The sequence below is a fragment of the Amphimedon queenslandica genome, unplaced genomic scaffold, assembly GCF_000090795.2.
Source record: "Amphimedon queenslandica unplaced genomic scaffold, v1.1 AMPQUscaffold_13499, whole genome shotgun sequence".
In the NCBI taxonomy this organism is placed as follows: Eukaryota; Metazoa; Porifera; class Demospongiae; order Haplosclerida; family Niphatidae; genus Amphimedon; species Amphimedon queenslandica.
Genome location: NW_003546265.1, coordinates 140,615 through 155,986, shown reverse-complemented (window position 1 = coordinate 155,986; position 15,372 = coordinate 140,615). Strand labels below are relative to the sequence as shown.

General features: G+C 37.2%; 6 protein-coding genes across 8 annotated transcripts; 3 read left to right on the top strand and 3 right to left on the bottom strand.

The window, feature by feature from the left end:
* The first annotated feature begins 6 nt into the window (after nucleotides 1–6).
* On the top strand, nucleotides 7–4,748 carry LOC100636863 (glucose-6-phosphate isomerase-like). Its single transcript, XM_003384172.3, has 25 exons — nucleotides 7–97; nucleotides 144–220; nucleotides 293–428; nucleotides 480–802; nucleotides 890–980; nucleotides 1,031–1,099; nucleotides 1,341–1,409; nucleotides 1,467–1,517; nucleotides 1,570–1,594; nucleotides 1,638–1,696; nucleotides 1,767–1,913; nucleotides 2,104–2,175; nucleotides 2,235–2,279; nucleotides 2,352–2,405; nucleotides 2,466–2,526; nucleotides 2,902–2,945; nucleotides 2,994–3,029; nucleotides 3,088–3,171; nucleotides 3,221–3,253; nucleotides 3,314–3,443; nucleotides 3,501–3,577; nucleotides 4,020–4,148; nucleotides 4,221–4,296; nucleotides 4,347–4,413; nucleotides 4,486–4,748. Exons 4-25 carry the CDS (start codon nucleotides 684–686, stop codon nucleotides 4,613–4,615), a joined length of 1,668 nt encoding a protein of 555 aa, XP_003384220.1. The 5' UTR covers nucleotides 7–97; nucleotides 144–220; nucleotides 293–428; nucleotides 480–683; the 3' UTR covers nucleotides 4,616–4,748.
* Nucleotides 4,749–4,850: 102 nt separating this feature from the next.
* Nucleotides 4,851–6,671, bottom strand: LOC100640024 (uncharacterized). The gene is made up of 4 exons (XM_003384197.2): nucleotides 6,537–6,671; nucleotides 6,181–6,457; nucleotides 5,913–6,120; nucleotides 4,851–5,647 (listed from the first exon to the last, which is right to left on the bottom strand). Exons 1-4 carry the CDS (start codon nucleotides 6,606–6,608, stop codon nucleotides 4,966–4,968), a joined length of 1,239 nt encoding a protein of 412 aa, XP_003384245.1. The 5' UTR covers nucleotides 6,609–6,671; the 3' UTR covers nucleotides 4,851–4,965.
* Nucleotides 6,672–6,739: 68 nt separating this feature from the next.
* LOC100636738 (hydroxyethylthiazole kinase-like) lies at nucleotides 6,740–7,815 on the top strand. Its single transcript, XM_003384171.2, has 2 exons — nucleotides 6,740–7,242; nucleotides 7,296–7,815. Exons 1-2 carry the CDS (start codon nucleotides 6,775–6,777, stop codon nucleotides 7,647–7,649), a joined length of 822 nt encoding a protein of 273 aa, XP_003384219.1. The 5' UTR covers nucleotides 6,740–6,774; the 3' UTR covers nucleotides 7,650–7,815.
* Nucleotides 7,673–9,795, bottom strand: LOC109580274 (uncharacterized). The gene is made up of 4 exons (XM_019993289.1): nucleotides 9,520–9,795; nucleotides 9,210–9,465; nucleotides 8,952–9,159; nucleotides 7,673–8,895 (listed from the first exon to the last, which is right to left on the bottom strand). Exons 1-4 carry the CDS (start codon nucleotides 9,763–9,765, stop codon nucleotides 7,842–7,844), a joined length of 1,764 nt encoding a protein of 587 aa, XP_019848848.1. The 5' UTR covers nucleotides 9,766–9,795; the 3' UTR covers nucleotides 7,673–7,841.
* On the top strand, nucleotides 9,771–12,781 carry LOC100639897 (uncharacterized 37.6 kDa protein in cld 5'region-like). Of its 3 annotated transcripts, none has more exons than XM_019993288.1 (16): nucleotides 9,771–9,900; nucleotides 10,002–10,157; nucleotides 10,223–10,419; nucleotides 10,485–10,598; nucleotides 10,728–11,075; nucleotides 11,131–11,239; nucleotides 11,311–11,380; nucleotides 11,444–11,533; nucleotides 11,627–11,703; nucleotides 11,765–11,814; nucleotides 11,876–11,942; nucleotides 12,004–12,120; nucleotides 12,173–12,239; nucleotides 12,290–12,407; nucleotides 12,462–12,645; nucleotides 12,692–12,781. In XM_019993288.1, the coding sequence occupies exons 1-16, from the start codon at nucleotides 9,828–9,830 to the stop codon at nucleotides 12,712–12,714; spliced, it is 1,860 nt and encodes a 619-aa protein (XP_019848847.1). In that variant the 5' UTR covers nucleotides 9,771–9,827; the 3' UTR covers nucleotides 12,715–12,781. The 3 variants fall into 3 exon arrangements, with proteins under 3 accessions (XP_019848847.1, XP_003384244.1, XP_019848846.1); XM_003384196.2 differs by having other exon boundaries at nucleotides 12,688–12,778; XM_019993287.1 differs by having other exon boundaries at nucleotides 12,462–12,641; nucleotides 12,688–12,776.
* On the bottom strand, nucleotides 12,761–15,339 carry LOC100639771 (DNA polymerase beta-like). Its single transcript, XM_003384195.3, has 13 exons — nucleotides 15,234–15,339; nucleotides 15,129–15,186; nucleotides 15,010–15,076; nucleotides 14,871–14,945; nucleotides 14,759–14,817; nucleotides 14,657–14,706; nucleotides 14,209–14,260; nucleotides 14,016–14,143; nucleotides 13,879–13,949; nucleotides 13,689–13,775; nucleotides 13,516–13,633; nucleotides 13,295–13,387; nucleotides 12,761–13,063 (listed from the first exon to the last, which is right to left on the bottom strand). Exons 1-13 carry the CDS (start codon nucleotides 15,295–15,297, stop codon nucleotides 12,969–12,971), a joined length of 1,017 nt encoding a protein of 338 aa, XP_003384243.1. The 5' UTR covers nucleotides 15,298–15,339; the 3' UTR covers nucleotides 12,761–12,968.
* Between the last annotated feature and the right edge of the window lie 33 nt (nucleotides 15,340–15,372).

Sequence of the window (15,372 nt, the reverse complement as noted above, 5' to 3'; positions counted from 1 at the left end):
GCAAGAATAAGTGCTGGAGGCTGCAGTACTAGTAAAGCTAGTGGAGTTTTCTTCTGGATTGACACATCAGGAACATGGACCATATCTTCTAATCTTGGTATGAGACAATTATGTTCACATCAATTATGCATCATGTTCTATAGCTGGTGATAAGAAAGTTGCTAGTGGTAGTTTCTCTGCTAAACCTGATACTGTGTATACACTGAGTATGGATGTTAATGTGAGTTTATTATTCATTAGTGATTGCAGTATAATATGTATGCATGTATATATGCTCATTCAATCAATGCAGGGCAGCTCAGCCACTGTGTCAGTTAATGGCACTGCATTGTCCAGTAATGTGTCTGTTGGGAATGGTAAAGGTTTTGTGGGCTTTGGTACTTCTGGTTATTTTGCAGCTGAATTTGATAATTTTAGCTTGACTAAAGGTGAATTGTCTTTGTAGATTTATGTTGCTCATTATATTTTTGTTTTTTTAGCTTCTTAGGCTGTCAATTCTTTTTCCAAAACTCATCATGCTACATGCAAATAATGCTGCTTGCCTTTTTATATTTTTTGTATTGATTTACGAGACACACGTGACAGCACGTGTGTCTGTATGACGTCATGATTTACGCAAATTATGAGCCACGCCTACATTTAATGAATCAGGGCTGGTTGTGAATTTGTGAAAAGCAGCAACAATGTCGTTGACTTCTTCTCCAGAGTACAAGGAGCTCAAGGCTCATTTTGAGACTGAAGCTAAAGGCTGGCACATGAGGTCGCTCTTCCAGGGGGACTCTGGCCGCTTCGATAAATTCAAGTAGCAAGACATTAATAAATTAACTCATTCATTAATTACATTATCATGTCCAGCTGTGGCTGATAGTAATTTGCTCTTTTTCTATAGACTGGAGCTTGTTGGAGATGATGGAGCAATTCTTTTCGACTACTCAAAGAACATAATTAATGAAAAGACAATCGAATTATTGTTTAAACTGGTAATACACCCTCAAGCATTAATTAATTAATTGTCTTTATTAATAATTAGGCCAGAGGTCGCGGTATTGAGAAGATGAGGGAAAGGATGTTCTCTGGAGACAAAATCAACTTTACCGAAGTGAGACTGCTCATTTACCTGTGTCTCTGTGTGTGCATACATGTATATGTGCAATCTTAAAATAAATAATATCCAAGTATATATCTGTACTAGTAATTAGGAGATGTAGTTTCTGATAGAGTGACCATGATAATGGAATGGTTTCTGTTTTGTTTAACTGAAGCATACATAAATGCAGCATTGCTACAATATCACGATAATAATAATAATCATTATTATTATTTTTAATATTTTACATTAGGACAGAGCTGTTCTTCACATTGCTTTAAGGAATCGCTCCAATCGTCCGATCCTCGTTGATGGCAAAGATGTAAGTTTTATTATTATTATTATCATTGTTGTTGTTGTTGTTGTTGTTTGTTTGTAGGTGATGCCAGAAGTGAATGGTGTCTTGAAACAAATGAGGACTTTTACTGAAGTAACTAATAATGATAAACCTTTTGCATATTATTAAGTTTGTTGTTATTTAGGCGGTAAGGTCAGGCGAATGGAAAGGTAAAGACCAGCTGGGCTATTATGATAATAAGTTGTTTTGTAGGTTATAATGGGAAAAAGATCACTGATGTTGTCAATATTGGAATCGGAGGCTCAGACCTTGTAAGCCATTTCAAATACAAATAGTCTGGCTACATAATGTTATCGATTGTGTTGTCTATTCTTTGTTTAGGGTCCTTACATGGTAACTGAGGCTCTTAAGCCGTATGGTAGGGAGGGACCTCGTGTGCATTATGTATCAAACATTGATGGTACTCATCTTTTCGAAGTACTGAATAAAGTGTCACCCGATACAACGCTATTCATTGTTGCTTCTAAGGTAGGAGAGGAGGATAAAGATGGGAGGAAATTTATACTTTTTAAAATTCTTTTATTATTAATCAGTTTAATATGTGTCTTAAAGTATTCATAGTTAGTACATAGGGGAGGACTAATTATCAGTATATTCTTTGTATATTGTCAGTATATTTTTGTATACTCTCAGTAAATCTTTACCCTTGTTCTTCTAGACCTTTACAACACTGGAAACCATTACCAATGCTACCTCAGCTAAACAATGGCTCCTTGATACTGCTAAAGATGTACGTTACAAACGTCATTATCTGAAATTAATAATACCATCTCTCTCTCTCTCCTTTAGCCAGCTGCTGTAGCTAAGCATTTTGTGGCTCTTTCTACAAATGAGGTCTGGAACATGAGGCGTTATGATTCTATTTAACTCTCTTCTCTTTCTCTCTCTCTTTATTTTCTCCCTTAGGCTAAAGTGACTGCATTTGGCATTGATAAAGCTAACATGTTTGCATTCTGGGATGTAAGTGTATCATTACTTCTTTAATATTTTAATGATTTTACTGGTATATTTTTATTCCAGTGGGTTGGTGGTCGATATTCTTTATGGAGTGCTATTGGTCTTTCTATTGCTGTCTCCATTGGTGAGTGAAAAATGCTTGAGCTGATTACAGTTTGCTTTAAAATTTTGCCTGGACTGTGTAGTACAGGGTACTTTGGAAAAAATTCTTTTGACAGAATTTTCCATTTTTATAATTTTTTTTCTGATACATATACATGTTTTAATCTTGTATATCAAGTTTGAACTAATTCCGATCAAATTTGGATTTTTTATGAATTTTTAAAGTTACTCCAAAATTGGACGAAAGTCCCTGTACTATAGTACATGGTTTCGGGCCAAATTTTGGCAAAAATGACTAGGAGAGAATTTATCATTTTTATAATTTTTTCTTATACATATACAAGTTCTAAAGTTGTATATCAAGTTTGAACTGATTCTGATCAAATTTTTACTTTAGGCATGGATAATTTTGAGAAGCTCTTGGCTGGAGCCCATTTTGTTGTAAGCCTCATCTTCATTTTAATAGTATATTCCTTTTATAATGCATAGGACGAGCACTACAGAACAACGCCACTGGAAAAGAATGTATGTCACATGATTTCAGATGATGTCATTATTTTTCCTGTATGGTACATGTATGTAGGTTCCAGCTGTGATGGGTCTCCTTGGTGTTTGGTATAATAATTTCTTTGGGGCTCAAACACACGCATTACTTCCTTATGACCAAGTGGGTGAGATAGAGAAAGAGAACTCGTATTTACTTGTTTATTTTTTAGTATCTTCATCGTTTTGCTGCTTACTTTCAGCAAGTGAGTATTTCTAGATTTTTAAAGATTATTTTACAAATTATTTTTTTGCATTATTTTTAGGGTGATATGGAATCAAATGGTAAATCTGTTACAAGATCTGGAGATCGTGTCAGTTATTCAACTGGTCCAGTTGTTTGGGGTGAGCCTGGTACTAATGGACAACATGCCTTTTATCAACTTATTCATCAAGGTAAAATAGTGTCCTGATATAAGAAAATTATGAACAAAGTGTTTTTTTTATACCTAGGTACTAAGGTTATTCCTGCTGATTTCATAGCAGCTGTTGATACTCACAACCCAATATCAGCTGGTGTTCATCATGAGGTTAGTATACTTCTACCTTCTACCTCATGAATAATTCATAAGCCTCCTCAACAAATATCAGTTTCCCAAAATGAATCAAACACAGAATCACCTTAACAAGTCATGGCTTTATATAAGTGCACCAGTCCTATCTGTTATCAGTGTACTATTCATTTAGTGGCTGCCAACTGTTTATAGATGTACATGTAGATGTACAAGTACATGTACATGTACATGTACATGTGTGCTGTGCCCATGTACATTTACATGTACATGTACATGTGTACGTAGAAAGAAGCCAGCTCAGTGATGTGATAGCTTTTAGCTTTTTTATTGGATTTATTAATCTTGTGACTTGGTTTATAAACCCCCCGTCCATATAAAAGCTCGGGTTTTTGGTTACTAATCTAAGCTGTGCTGGTAGCACATATATCTGCTTATTAATGATGCACTATTCTTTCAGATATTGTTGGCCAACTTTCTTGCTCAAACTGAGGCTCTAATGAGAGGCAAAACTGCTGATGAGGCAAGGGCTGAACTGGAGAAGGATAACGTTCCCAAGGAAAGATTGGAACACATTCTTCCTCACAAGGTTAGTTAGTATAATTATAATAATTATCATTATAACATTCATTATATCAACTATTTTTGTTCTATACAATAGGTGTTTGAGGGTAACAAGCCTACCAATTCGTTTGTTCTTCAGAAACTGACTCCTTTCAATCTTGGAGCTCTGATTGGTAAAGTCCAATCTTTTTTTAGATTTTAACTAACTATACTCTTTTTATAGCACTCTACGAACACAAGATATTCACTCAGGGAGTCATCTGGGACATAAATTCCTACGACCAGTGGGGGTAAGAAAGAGAGGATTGTTACTTAAAATGTATTGAAATTTGTGATTCTCTGTCCCTTAATTTCCCTCGTAGTGTTGAGCTTGGGAAGCAGCTGGCTAAGATTATACAACCCGAGCTTAGTTCTACTGCCTCGCCTGCCACTGGTCATGATGCTAGCACCAATGGGCTCATCAATTACATCAAATCTCACAAAACAAGTTAAACTGGGTCACCTCTGCTCTGTGATTATTAATTGTAGTGACAGTCCTAGAACCTTGTATTTCAGTAGTAGTAGTAGTAGTTCTTTTAGATTTTTATATGCTAGTCCTTAGCAGCTTTTGACTTTTCAATTTTTATTTGCATTGCCTTAAAATTGTTTGTGTGTGCCCTGTGCTACATTATGCCCCAGCTGCTAAATGTAGGAAATGTGTGGAATTCTTCGTGAAATGAATACTAACTTGAATCAGTACTGGTGACTACAGTGCTAAAATTATAATACTTCAATAACTTATGAGCTTTGTACATTGCATGTCATTGCAGCTATGAACTAAAATGGTACCAACTAAAAGATTGTCATATGTAATAATGATCTTCTTCGTCATCATCCAATGGATTTTGTGCTCTGTTGCTGTTGCTCCTGGGAAGCATGATATCTCTTGCTTCGTCGTACACAAGTCCTTCATGTCTTGGTAGCAATCGAGGAGAAGTGCTTTGTGGTCTTACTTTTGTAGCCATGTTTGGTGATCTTGGTGGGGGAAGAGGAGGAGGTTGTTCTTCTCTAACTTGAGAGCTGATGACCATCAGTTGTGGAATAGCTTCAAAGTCGTATATCTCGTCCACATCATCCAGCGAAGGAAGAGGAGAAGAAAGATTGGCACTGGAACGTGGAGGCAATGGTGGTCCTTTTCTCTCTGGCAACGGTGATGATGATGGTGATGGTGATGATACAGGCTGAGAGCTTCTTCGTGTAACTGGAGTACGAGACAACACGATAGGGCGAGGAGGTAAAGGTGGTGGTTCCATATCAATTGGCTGCCTTGCAGGTACGCAAGGTATGCTTAGTGATCGTACTGATCTATGTTGGGTTTTTGGCGATCCAATGGTTGGATTTGAGGATTTCTTAATGGGCAGGGCCTCGTGAGGTCCCGTTGGATCTCCACAGATTCTATTGAACCTCTCCTTCAGCTCAAAGTATAATTCTTTCATTTTCGGTCCTATCAACATGTATTTGTCTCCGTCGCCGCTGCGACCAGACCTGGTCAAGATAAAAGAGAAGTATGTAACCAATCGAGTATAGTACATATTGCTACTAATATAGAGTTATGCATGAAATAACAATCTGTGTGTGTCAAGTTACAGTATAATTGCTTTTATTACTCATAAATAGTATGCAAATTGTACATGCTTTGGCCTTTTAGATATTAACAAGAGACTATACTATGCTACTATGTAGTTAATGATGCATGCAATGTGTATTAATGGTATGATGTGAATGCAGTATTTGTAATATCATTTCTTACTTGCTGATCTCCACTTCAGTTTTGCCCACGTTAATGTCATACTTTGCTCTCTTTATATGCTCTATCTTCCAGGTAAAGTCTGGCTTGCTGCTGCTATTAGCTTTATGTGGCTCATAGAACATGACAACACTTGGAGATATCTCTATGATGTATTGCTTCTCTCTGTTTGGATGGTTTTTCGAACGTACAATTTCTGTGTATACCCTACCTGTAAATGATAATGGCAAAACAAGCATAATATTTGGAAAGAGGCCATCTCAGTACTTACTTGATATCTTCTGCAGAACTTTGTCCCATTCATGACACTTTTCGGTACTTTCAAACATCATGAGTAGCGTAGCTTTGTTTAGGATGACTTCAATGACCTCCATGTCCCCAACTTCAGAAGATCTCTGAAGCTTAAATGACTCCAGGGATATTGACTGTATGCCTTGCTCCTGGGGAGATCTGCGGTTCAGCCAAGCCTCCTTTGATGACCAGTAGCTAATGGTGGAATGATGTGGCACTACGGGTACTGTTAGTACAACCCAATGATATCTGTAGGGCTGTGAATGAAAACACTAGTCAAATGTGAATTGCAGGTCTAGGCTAGGCTGGGCTGTGCTAGTCTGCTTTTCTACTTACCTCAGTTGCTTGTACTCCTCGAGGAACCACTTTGAGTGATACATATTCGGACAGAGTGGTTGTTTCTGACATTACTAGGAAGTACAATTTACACTGAGCAGTGTAGCTTAGTCTCTACACCCTTTATTTTGCTAACAGTCATTCAATATTCATTGACTATGAATAGTCAATAAATTAATTAAGCAAACTCTACCACGCCTCTTTCCATACCAGCCCCTCCTTCCTTTTTTGAGCAATCATGGCTGCCCTTGCCCAAAAGTTGGGAGAGAAACTACAGTCCGTACGCTCTGGAAATCCTCTTGTTCATCATATCACAAACTTTGTTGTGATGGAATTGACTGCAAATGTTACCCTTCACGTTGGAGGTAGCCCTGTGATGGCTCATTCCCTGGAAGAAGTGACTGATATGGTAAAACTGGCATCTTGCCTGAACATTAACATGGGGACTCTGGAACCAAACTGGGTAGCTTCAATGCTCGCTGCAGGCAAGAAGGCAAACTCTCTGGGTGTTCCGATTGTATTTGATCCCGTTGGTAATGGGGCTACCCCTTATAGGACAGAAACTGCAGCAAACCTCATCAAGGAGCTGGATATATCAGTCATACGTGGCAATGGAGGAGAGATTGGACTATTGGCAGATAAAGGAGGTCAAGTTAAAGGCGTGGATTCTGTTGGAGGGCCTGAAGAACCAGCGAAAGTAGCTAAGGTATAAATTATATGATTTGCGATATCCTTATGATTTTATGGTAACACATGCAGGCACTTGCAAACAAACTGGGGACTATTGTTGCAATAACTGGTCCAGTTGACTATGTATCTGATGGTAAAAGTGCATTTGCTATTAGAAACGGCCACAAGTACTTAGCCCAGTTGACAGGGACTGGATGCTCTGCTACAACAGCCATTTCTTGTTTTGTGGGTGCTAATAAGGAGGATAAGCTAATGGCTACTGTTGCTGCTCTCTCCTTCTTTGGATCTGCGGCAGAAGTTGCAGTTAAGGAGAGTAGTACTAAAGGTCCTGCTTCATTCAAAGTCAACTTTCATGACGCTCTTGCTAACATGACAGTTGAAGATTTTGTTCAACTTGTCAAAGTTGATGATGTGAGCGATTAATGCAGTTATGTTTTGACATAAAATAATTTTCCCCTATAACTTTCAGAAGCTGCTTATAATTATTTTAAATAATTAAAAAATAGTTGTTTTCTCTGTGTGTGCATAGAACTAAATTACAATAGACTATTTGTGTGTATGCATTGTAAATCAATAATAAATAAATATATATAGCTGTATAAGGTACATATTGTCTCATTGGTATGAAGGAGGAGGGTAAGCTGGTGGATGTGGGTGAGGAGTAGGATAATCATAGGCTTCTTCTGGAAGTCCAGGCAGAGTACCTTCTGAGAGTCTAGGCATAGTACCAGCTCCCATGAAATTGTTAATTCCTTCGTTGCTACTTGATTGAAATATAACCAATGGCTGATAGCGGGGATCATCCATTGGTAATCTCCATGGCTGTTGGCTTAATATAACTGGCTCTGCTGCTGCTCCAGTGGGCTGAGGTGGTGGAATATTTGATGCTGAACTGGAACGTGGGAGAGTAGAGCGACGCGGAATAGGAGGAGCAACTTCTCCAATGGAGGACTCTGAAGAGTGATGAGGTATCGTTGAATGATGGGGCATTGTTGAACGAGCAGGGATGGGTGGAGGCGTGGGGTTTGGGACGTCGTAAGAGATCTCATTGACATCTGCAAATAAGTCTTCACCAATTGTGTGATAAGAAACAAGATCAACTTCACCAAAATCTTCAATTTCCATGCGAGGAGGCAATGGAGGTGGCTGCTCATTTTCATAATCAGATACACCAGTAAGTGATGAAGGAAATCTTTCAATAGACACACCAGTAGATGATGAAGGAAATCTTTCAATAGATGCACCAGTAGATGATGAAGGAAACCTATTAATAGTGCTTCTTCGTGGTACTGGTTGTGGAGGCCTTTCTAGGCTAGGCTGCATTACTGCTGCATTGCTTCTGTCATTTCCCTCTACAACACTCATAGTAGCTGATTTACCTCTGTATGGAAGGACTGGAGGAGGAGAAACCAGGACTGGGTCAGATATAATCATAGTATGACCAGCTTCTTGTCTTGTTTCTGGAAGAACTGGTGGAGGAGAAACCAGGACTGGGTCAGATATAATCATAGTATGACCAGCTTCCTGTTTCGTTTCTGCCAGGTTCTCTGTCGGTTTTCTTAAGGACCCTGACTTTCTTGCTTCTTCTATTTTGCCTCTAATGTCCTTGAACACTTTTTTAACTCCAAAACCGATGAAAAAGTATTGACCATTTCCAGTCTCTGCTGATCTGAAGGATTACAGTACGTTATGCATTAAACAAAAACATGCATCGATTTGACTTACCTTCCAATTTCTATCTCCAATTTCCCCACAAAGTTGTGATACTTGGCTCTTTTAATAACAGTGACTGGCCACTGAAATTCAACTACTCCTTTCATGTCTTTGCTCTTGGCACTGTAAAATATAATTTTGTCAGGACATAGATGAAGCACGTATTCTTTTTCAATCTCTGGATACTCGGGACAGCGAATCAGCTCAACATAGACTCGACCTGCATGCAAACACATGAAAGCATTAGATACACACATACTTAGATCATACTTCTGATGGTTGCAAAAGCATCCAGCCACTGTTTGAGCTTTGATTGTGAGTCAAACTCCAGCACAATCGAGAAATATCCAAACACTATGTCAATCTTCATCTGACGTGTGAAGAGAAGGAAGTTGTCAAGCTTTATTCTTGGGAGAGTTGACCTGTTCTTATTTACGAGCCAGATATCCTCTTGAGCACAATATGTGAGATAACAGTGGTGAGGTGCAATGTGCCCACACAATACAACCCACTGCTTCTTGGAGTCCTAAAAAAGCCAATTGTTAGCTAGTAGTCTAGTAGGTTACTGCCTTCATCATACCTTCCATGTGACTTGAGGACAGTTCACTGGCCTCATGGTTGTCTCCATTTTAAACTTCATCCTTGCATAGTCATAGAGAAACGGTTGTCCTTCTAGTATTGACTGCTGAGAAGACATTATGTCACTGCAGTCTCTTCTTTCTCTTCTAGTTCTGCAAAAAATGAGATCCGCCCAATAACAACAAGAGTGTGTGAGTGGATTTAACACTGCGTGGGCGTAGGTCACAGGTAATAAATTCATAATCATTGTAGTGGTAGTTAATTTAAGTTGTACATGTGCAGCAAGATTAGTTGTCCACGCTCGTTAAAATGTCACAGTTTTACTTGATTTTTCGACTCATTCTTGGTCTCTTGTTGTGTTCTTTGGGCTCCAGTAACACAGGTATGTATCAGTTTAAATTAGATCTAGTACAGGGAGTGACAGGGAGCGTAGAGTCAGCGTAAAAGGATGAAATTAATTGTTTTTCGTCACCTCTACATTAGTTCTTGTCACTGGTGGGGCTGGATTTATAGGATATCATGTATCTCGGAGGCTAGCAGGTCTAAGATACGAAGTGGTCGTGTTAGACTCATTTCTAAGTCGAGGAGTGAGTGATGATAGCATCAGGCTAATGAGGGCAGACCAGTTAAAAAGAATAGGTAGCTATGCTTTTAAAAATATATAATTAGTCTCTATTAATTTTTTAATTTCTTTCTATTTATAGGCATTATAGTTCTTAAAGGCAGTGTGTCAGATCCACATGTAATAGAGTATGTATTTAAACATTATCCTAACATAAATGAAGTAGTACATTGTGCTGGTCATTCGTCTATCAATGATAACAATAGAGATCCATTGATGGGAGCTGAAAGCAGCCTCAAATCAATGGTATCTCTATTGGATGCACTAGTGAAACACAAAGTAAACATTATCACTGTTTATTTTAACTGTTTGCTTACAACAGTGCTTGTTTTTAAATCATGTAGGACGTGAGACTAGTCTACATGTCTACTTCAGGTGTTTATGGAATTCATAGTGAGTCTCCATTATCAACGACTAGATCATTCATTAGACCGAGGGATATGCTGGCCACTTTTATGGTAAGAGATTGATCATCAGATTGTATGTAATAGTAAAGGAGAGATAGGGACTTTTTTACAAGTAAAAGATGAGTAGACACTTTTGTATTGACTGTTAATTTGTGCACACATACACACGCACACACACAGTTAAGTGTGGAGGAAATAGTTTCTGGCTATGTACAAGAGTATCACTTAAAATCAGCAGTTGGTCTTAGATTATTCACAGTATATGGACCATGGAGCAATACAGATAATATAATACACTCCATGACTCAATCAATAGCTAATGGCAAAACCAGAGACATATCGCTTAATCTTTACTTGAAGCGGGACCTCACTTACATAGAGGACGTTGTTGATGGGATTTTACTTGCTCTTAAATATACTCCACCATTTGGTCATGAAGTGTTTAACATTGGGACAGGAGTGGGGACAAAACTAGCTATGGCTGCTAATTTGATAAAATCTGACCTTAGAGCCAATTTTCATAACACAGTAAGGCATAGTTTATAGTGTTTTGAATATGTTGCTTTCACTTTATCATCAACAGCTGGAAGTGATCAAGAGATCTCCTAGTGATGTACCTGAAGAGGAATATGCTGATATCTCTGCAACTTCTGAAAGCATTGGATTCTCTCCCAAAACAAAACTAAGAAATGGTACATGGCTGTACACCACTTACATGTGCATATATAACTTAGAGGTTCATTTAATGTGACTGTTTTCACAGGTATAAGAAAGTTTGTTTTATGGTGGAAGGAGTATAATTCCTATAATTACCATGTTGAAAGAAACCCTGCGTATGATTCATATTAAAAATAATTTTGTGAAATATCCCCCCTCCTTCTCTTTCTCTGCTACAGTGATGAGTCCATTACATCTAAGGCCTTGGATGAATCTATTGCGAGAAGAGGACATGAGTTTAGAGAAAGATTAGCTGATTTAAGGGAGAAGTAAAAACTTAGCATGTACACTATAGCTAGGCTCACCTCTTGCCCTCTCTTTCTCTCTCCCTCTCTCTCTCTCTCTCCTTCTCTTCATGTTAGGTATACCTTCTATGCAGAGTCGCATAATATACCTGTTGCTAAGTTTTACAGACACAAAACTTTCAAGTTTTACCCAGGTTAGACTACTTTCTACCAGACTATGTCAAATATATTAATATTGTGTTTGTTGCTGTGTAGATGTTGAAGCCCCTGGTACATTACGTACTGAAAGGAACACCAGTTTTGAAGTACAAGAGAATAAATAAAGATGGAAGACTTTTATTGTGAATTGTTTTTGCTTTCATGTAGCATATGAAGGAAGTGTGTGACTATATGGATGATTGTGTTGGATTCAACACCAAAGGAGAGATAAAGAGTAAGTAAAGAGAGAGGAAAAGAGAATGTACTAGAATCCCCTACTCACTGACCCTACGTAGCTATACTACAAACCTCAAAGCCTTGGGCCAAAGGAAGTGGATTACACATTGCTAATATTGACGTGTGCAAGGCTGGCCTCCATAACTGCTTTGCACCAAGAAAGTGTGTATATAAAGGTAGATGACATCATGTATGAGTGATATAAATAGTAACGCATGCTAATAATAGGTCCTGCTGTTTTCTCCTGTGTCTGTGGCGATGGCTACCAGTCAATTGATCAAAACTGCATTGAAAAGTGTGTCCTTGTATGGCGAAAGTGATACGTGCATTATTTTGTAATTACAGATACTCTGAGCATCGGACTTCTAATACGATATCAGACCTTAGGCTGAGAGATATCCTTTCTGGTCTAAATCCTCACCAATTTATGTTATCAGATAGCTCTACTTTCTACTGTCACAAAGTAATGCAAGATACCTATTATCATTATTATTAATTTTTATCATCATCATTTCAGGGTAGAGACTCACCCAATGGGGATCTACTATATGTACCTAATGCTAACAAAGATCCCAGTATTCTAACGAAAGCCTGTCGCATGACGTATCGCTGTGTCGGTTTCTCGACTAACGGGCTACTGAAGAAAAGTATGAAAGGAGAAAATAAATGGAAAGAATCTCAGTATGACCTTTACACTGTTGGTAAGGCAATGGTGACCGTCAATTAATTGTTTTACATTATAGGAAGTGTATTATGATCTGATAGAATGATAATCAAAGACTCTTGTATAATAATAGTAATACCAGGGGCAGGTTACACTTTAGATGAACTTTCTTTATACTCAAATTATAATATCTATTTTAAAAAATCCTCACTTGGAGATCAATAGTCTAAGGTGCAGAATTAAAATAATAAATTTGATTTCTGTTTTAATTTATGATTAATTATTATGAATGATAAAATGTCAACGTATCATAATAATAATAATAATAATAATAATAATAATAATAATAATAATAATAAATCAGACACTCCTTTCCTCTGGCTTCTTGTATGGATAGTCAATCATTGTGAATATGTCCTCTTCACACGTCACTGGGACCGGCTCTCCTGGTATACCTGTAGCACAGTGTACATAATGTAACTAATGGGTACAAGTAATGGAGAAATCTTTTGTATAATCACAATTTGAAAATTTTAAATTGCAATTGAATCATCTCTACATGAGGGTAAGGGCATCAATACTGTATGTAGACTATCAGAGAAAAATTTAATAATTTTTTGAGCCAATTTTTTGATGATAAAGTGTGTGTGATATTAAGTGAATGATGATAGGCTTATTATATGTACCAGTGGCTCCAACAGGACGAATGGAATATTCATTTAATGTAAATCCTTTCTCTAAAGCATGTGTCCTCATATTTTTGTTAAACATGTCGCTACCTGTAGCCAAAATAAAAGTCAAAATAAACATCAAAGTAATAATAAACAAAGCGTCTAATTGCATACACAGCTGTCGAACAAAATCAAAATAAAATTGTTTAAACAAAGTTTCCATGCTGTGCATTTACCAGTGAAGTACAAAGTTCCAAAGTAATACTGATCGTGTGGTATAAGTCTTATGTCTATGCGTCTATGGAGTGGTGGTTTCTCATCTTTATTGTCGGATATAGGCAGACGACAGACACCCTGAGGTAATAAACAAATTAATGATCAGTGTTTTTATATTAATTTTGCTGCCAACCATAAATTTGGTTTCGCCTATTGATAGTGTATCAGTTACAAAACCACCGGTTTCCATTTTATTCACAATCTCTTTTATAAACTTAGGCTATCGAGAAAAAGAAAGATCGCAAAATACATAGTACAAACGTGCATGCATTTCTTCATAACATGTCACCATGAAATGCTGTGTGTGTTACATGTACAGATACCTTTGATTTAGAGTCCGATGTGTGGCCAGGATGACATAACAGAATATCAATATCTCCACTAGACAATGCTCCTACATTAGTACATGTTCAAGCAAACTTGATGCCCTAATATCCTTAGCTTTGTTTTTATTCATTACCTCTCCTAAAGCTTCCACAGACGGTAGGAATAAAGGCTTTGTCTACTTCTGCAATGAGTCTAAAGGCAATCTCTTGGAGCTGGAGCATCTCAGGTCTTGGGATTCGCTCATTGAACTCATGGAAATGTCTGTGAGAGGGAAAGAGGGGAGGGGGGATTAATAAATCTGGTTCAATTTGTCCTGACTTATTTACTTGACACCAATCTGTTGGTGATGGTTAAGTTTGTCCATATTGTTCTTCAAATCTACACAGACATGGATTGGTAGGTATTACAGTGATACAATATCTACTATAGTACAGGGTATTTCGTCAAAAAATCAATTCAAGAAATTCCTTATTTTTATAATTTTTCCTAATACATATACATGTTCTAATGTTGTTTTAAAAATTTGAACTGATTCCGATCAAAAATTGATTTTTTATATAATTTTAAAGTTACTCAAAAATCGGGCCAAAGTCCCTGTACTATAGTACATAGTCTCAAGCCACATTTCGCCAAAAATGACTAGGAGAGAATTTTCCATTTTTATGCTATTTTCTGATGCATATATATGTACTTATGTTGTATATCAAGTTTGAACTGATTCCGATCAAATTTGGATTTTTTATGAATTTTTAAAATCTGTTCATATGCAACTACCTTCTAATGTTGTGATTCCTTCATCTACTAACTTCTTAGCAGCAGCTGGACTAATGCAATCAATAATTATCGATAATTCAAAACTGATGACAAAAGCCTTACCCAATTCCTGTGACTTGAGTAAGAAAATTGATAGCTTGACTTGAATCATCCGCTCTTATCTGTGAATAACTATCTCGTAAAACTTGTTTAGAAAAAACTTTTAAGTACACACCTTTTCAAGTTTTTGCAGTTGACCAGTTGATAAAATCTCGTCAATCTTTTTAGCAATTTTATCCCCCACTCCATCCTTAACGGAATCAAGGATTCATTGTTGTTATATTGTACTTTTAGTCATGTCTCTTCTAACTTACTAGTTTCCTTGCTTCAGCTCCACTTTTGATTCTTTCTGGATGCTTTGCTAGTACATTTGCAGCTTTCCTAGTGTGAAAAATTAATCAGCTCTCTATCTCTCTCTCAAATTAATAGGTACTTGTACACATTGTGCTTGTGAATGTTTCTGGCTACGTTTCTTTCATAAGTAGCTAATTCTACAATATTACAAATAATAAATAATAATGATAATAATTTATTGTACCCATCAGTATCTCGGCAATGTCAGAGTTTGGCTTGCCACTTTCTGGTGCCTTTCTTTTGCTCATTTTGATCCGTTTTACTAGAATATACGGAGAATTGCTTTTAAATTTACAATAACTAAAGAAGAATACAAAATATCG

Coding starts and splice junctions, on each gene's coding strand:
- LOC100636863 (XM_003384172.3), top strand. CDS start 684: ATGTCGTTGACTTCTTCTCCAGAGTACAAGGAGCTCAAGGCTCATTTT. Junction 1,914..2,103: donor TATTCATTGTTGCTTCTAAG/GTAGGAGAGGAG, acceptor TTGTTCTTCTAG/ACCTTTACAACACTGGAAAC. Junction 2,280..2,351: donor TGGCTCTTTCTACAAATGAG/GTCTGGAACATG, acceptor TTTCTCCCTTAG/GCTAAAGTGACTGCATTTGG.
- LOC100640024 (XM_003384197.2), bottom strand. CDS start 6,608: ATGTCAGAAACAACCACTCTGTCCGAATATGTATCACTCAAAGTGGTT. Junction 6,121..6,180: donor AGTTCTGCAGAAGATATCAA/GTAAGTACTGAG, acceptor TATCATTTACAG/GTAGGGTATACACAGAAATT. Junction 5,648..5,912: donor ACTGAAGTGGAGATCAGCAA/GTAAGAAATGAT, acceptor TATCTTGACCAG/GTCTGGTCGCAGCGGCGACG.
- LOC100636738 (XM_003384171.2), top strand. CDS start 6,775: ATGGCTGCCCTTGCCCAAAAGTTGGGAGAGAAACTACAGTCCGTACGC. Junction 7,243..7,295: donor AACCAGCGAAAGTAGCTAAG/GTATAAATTATA, acceptor TAACACATGCAG/GCACTTGCAAACAAACTGGG.
- LOC109580274 (XM_019993289.1), bottom strand. CDS start 9,765: ATGATTATGAATTTATTACCTGTGACCTACGCCCACGCAGTGTTAAAT. Junction 9,466..9,519: donor GTCCTCAAGTCACATGGAAG/GTATGATGAAGG, acceptor TGGCTTTTTTAG/GACTCCAAGAAGCAGTGGGT. Junction 8,896..8,951: donor TTGGAGATAGAAATTGGAAG/GTAAGTCAAATC, acceptor GTAATCCTTCAG/ATCAGCAGAGACTGGAAATG.
- LOC100639897 (XM_019993288.1), top strand. CDS start 9,828: ATGTCACAGTTTTACTTGATTTTTCGACTCATTCTTGGTCTCTTGTTG. Junction 9,901..10,001: donor TTTGGGCTCCAGTAACACAG/GTATGTATCAGT, acceptor CCTCTACATTAG/TTCTTGTCACTGGTGGGGCT. Junction 10,158..10,222: donor AGACCAGTTAAAAAGAATAG/GTAGCTATGCTT, acceptor TTCTATTTATAG/GCATTATAGTTCTTAAAGGC.
- LOC100639771 (XM_003384195.3), bottom strand. CDS start 15,297: ATGAGCAAAAGAAAGGCACCAGAAAGTGGCAAGCCAAACTCTGACATT. Junction 13,950..14,015: donor CTGTGGAAGCTTTAGGAGAG/GTAATGAATAAA, acceptor GTACTAATGTAG/GAGCATTGTCTAGTGGAGAT. Junction 13,634..13,688: donor TAGGCGAAACCAAATTTATG/GTTGGCAGCAAA, acceptor TTATTACCTCAG/GGTGTCTGTCGTCTGCCTAT.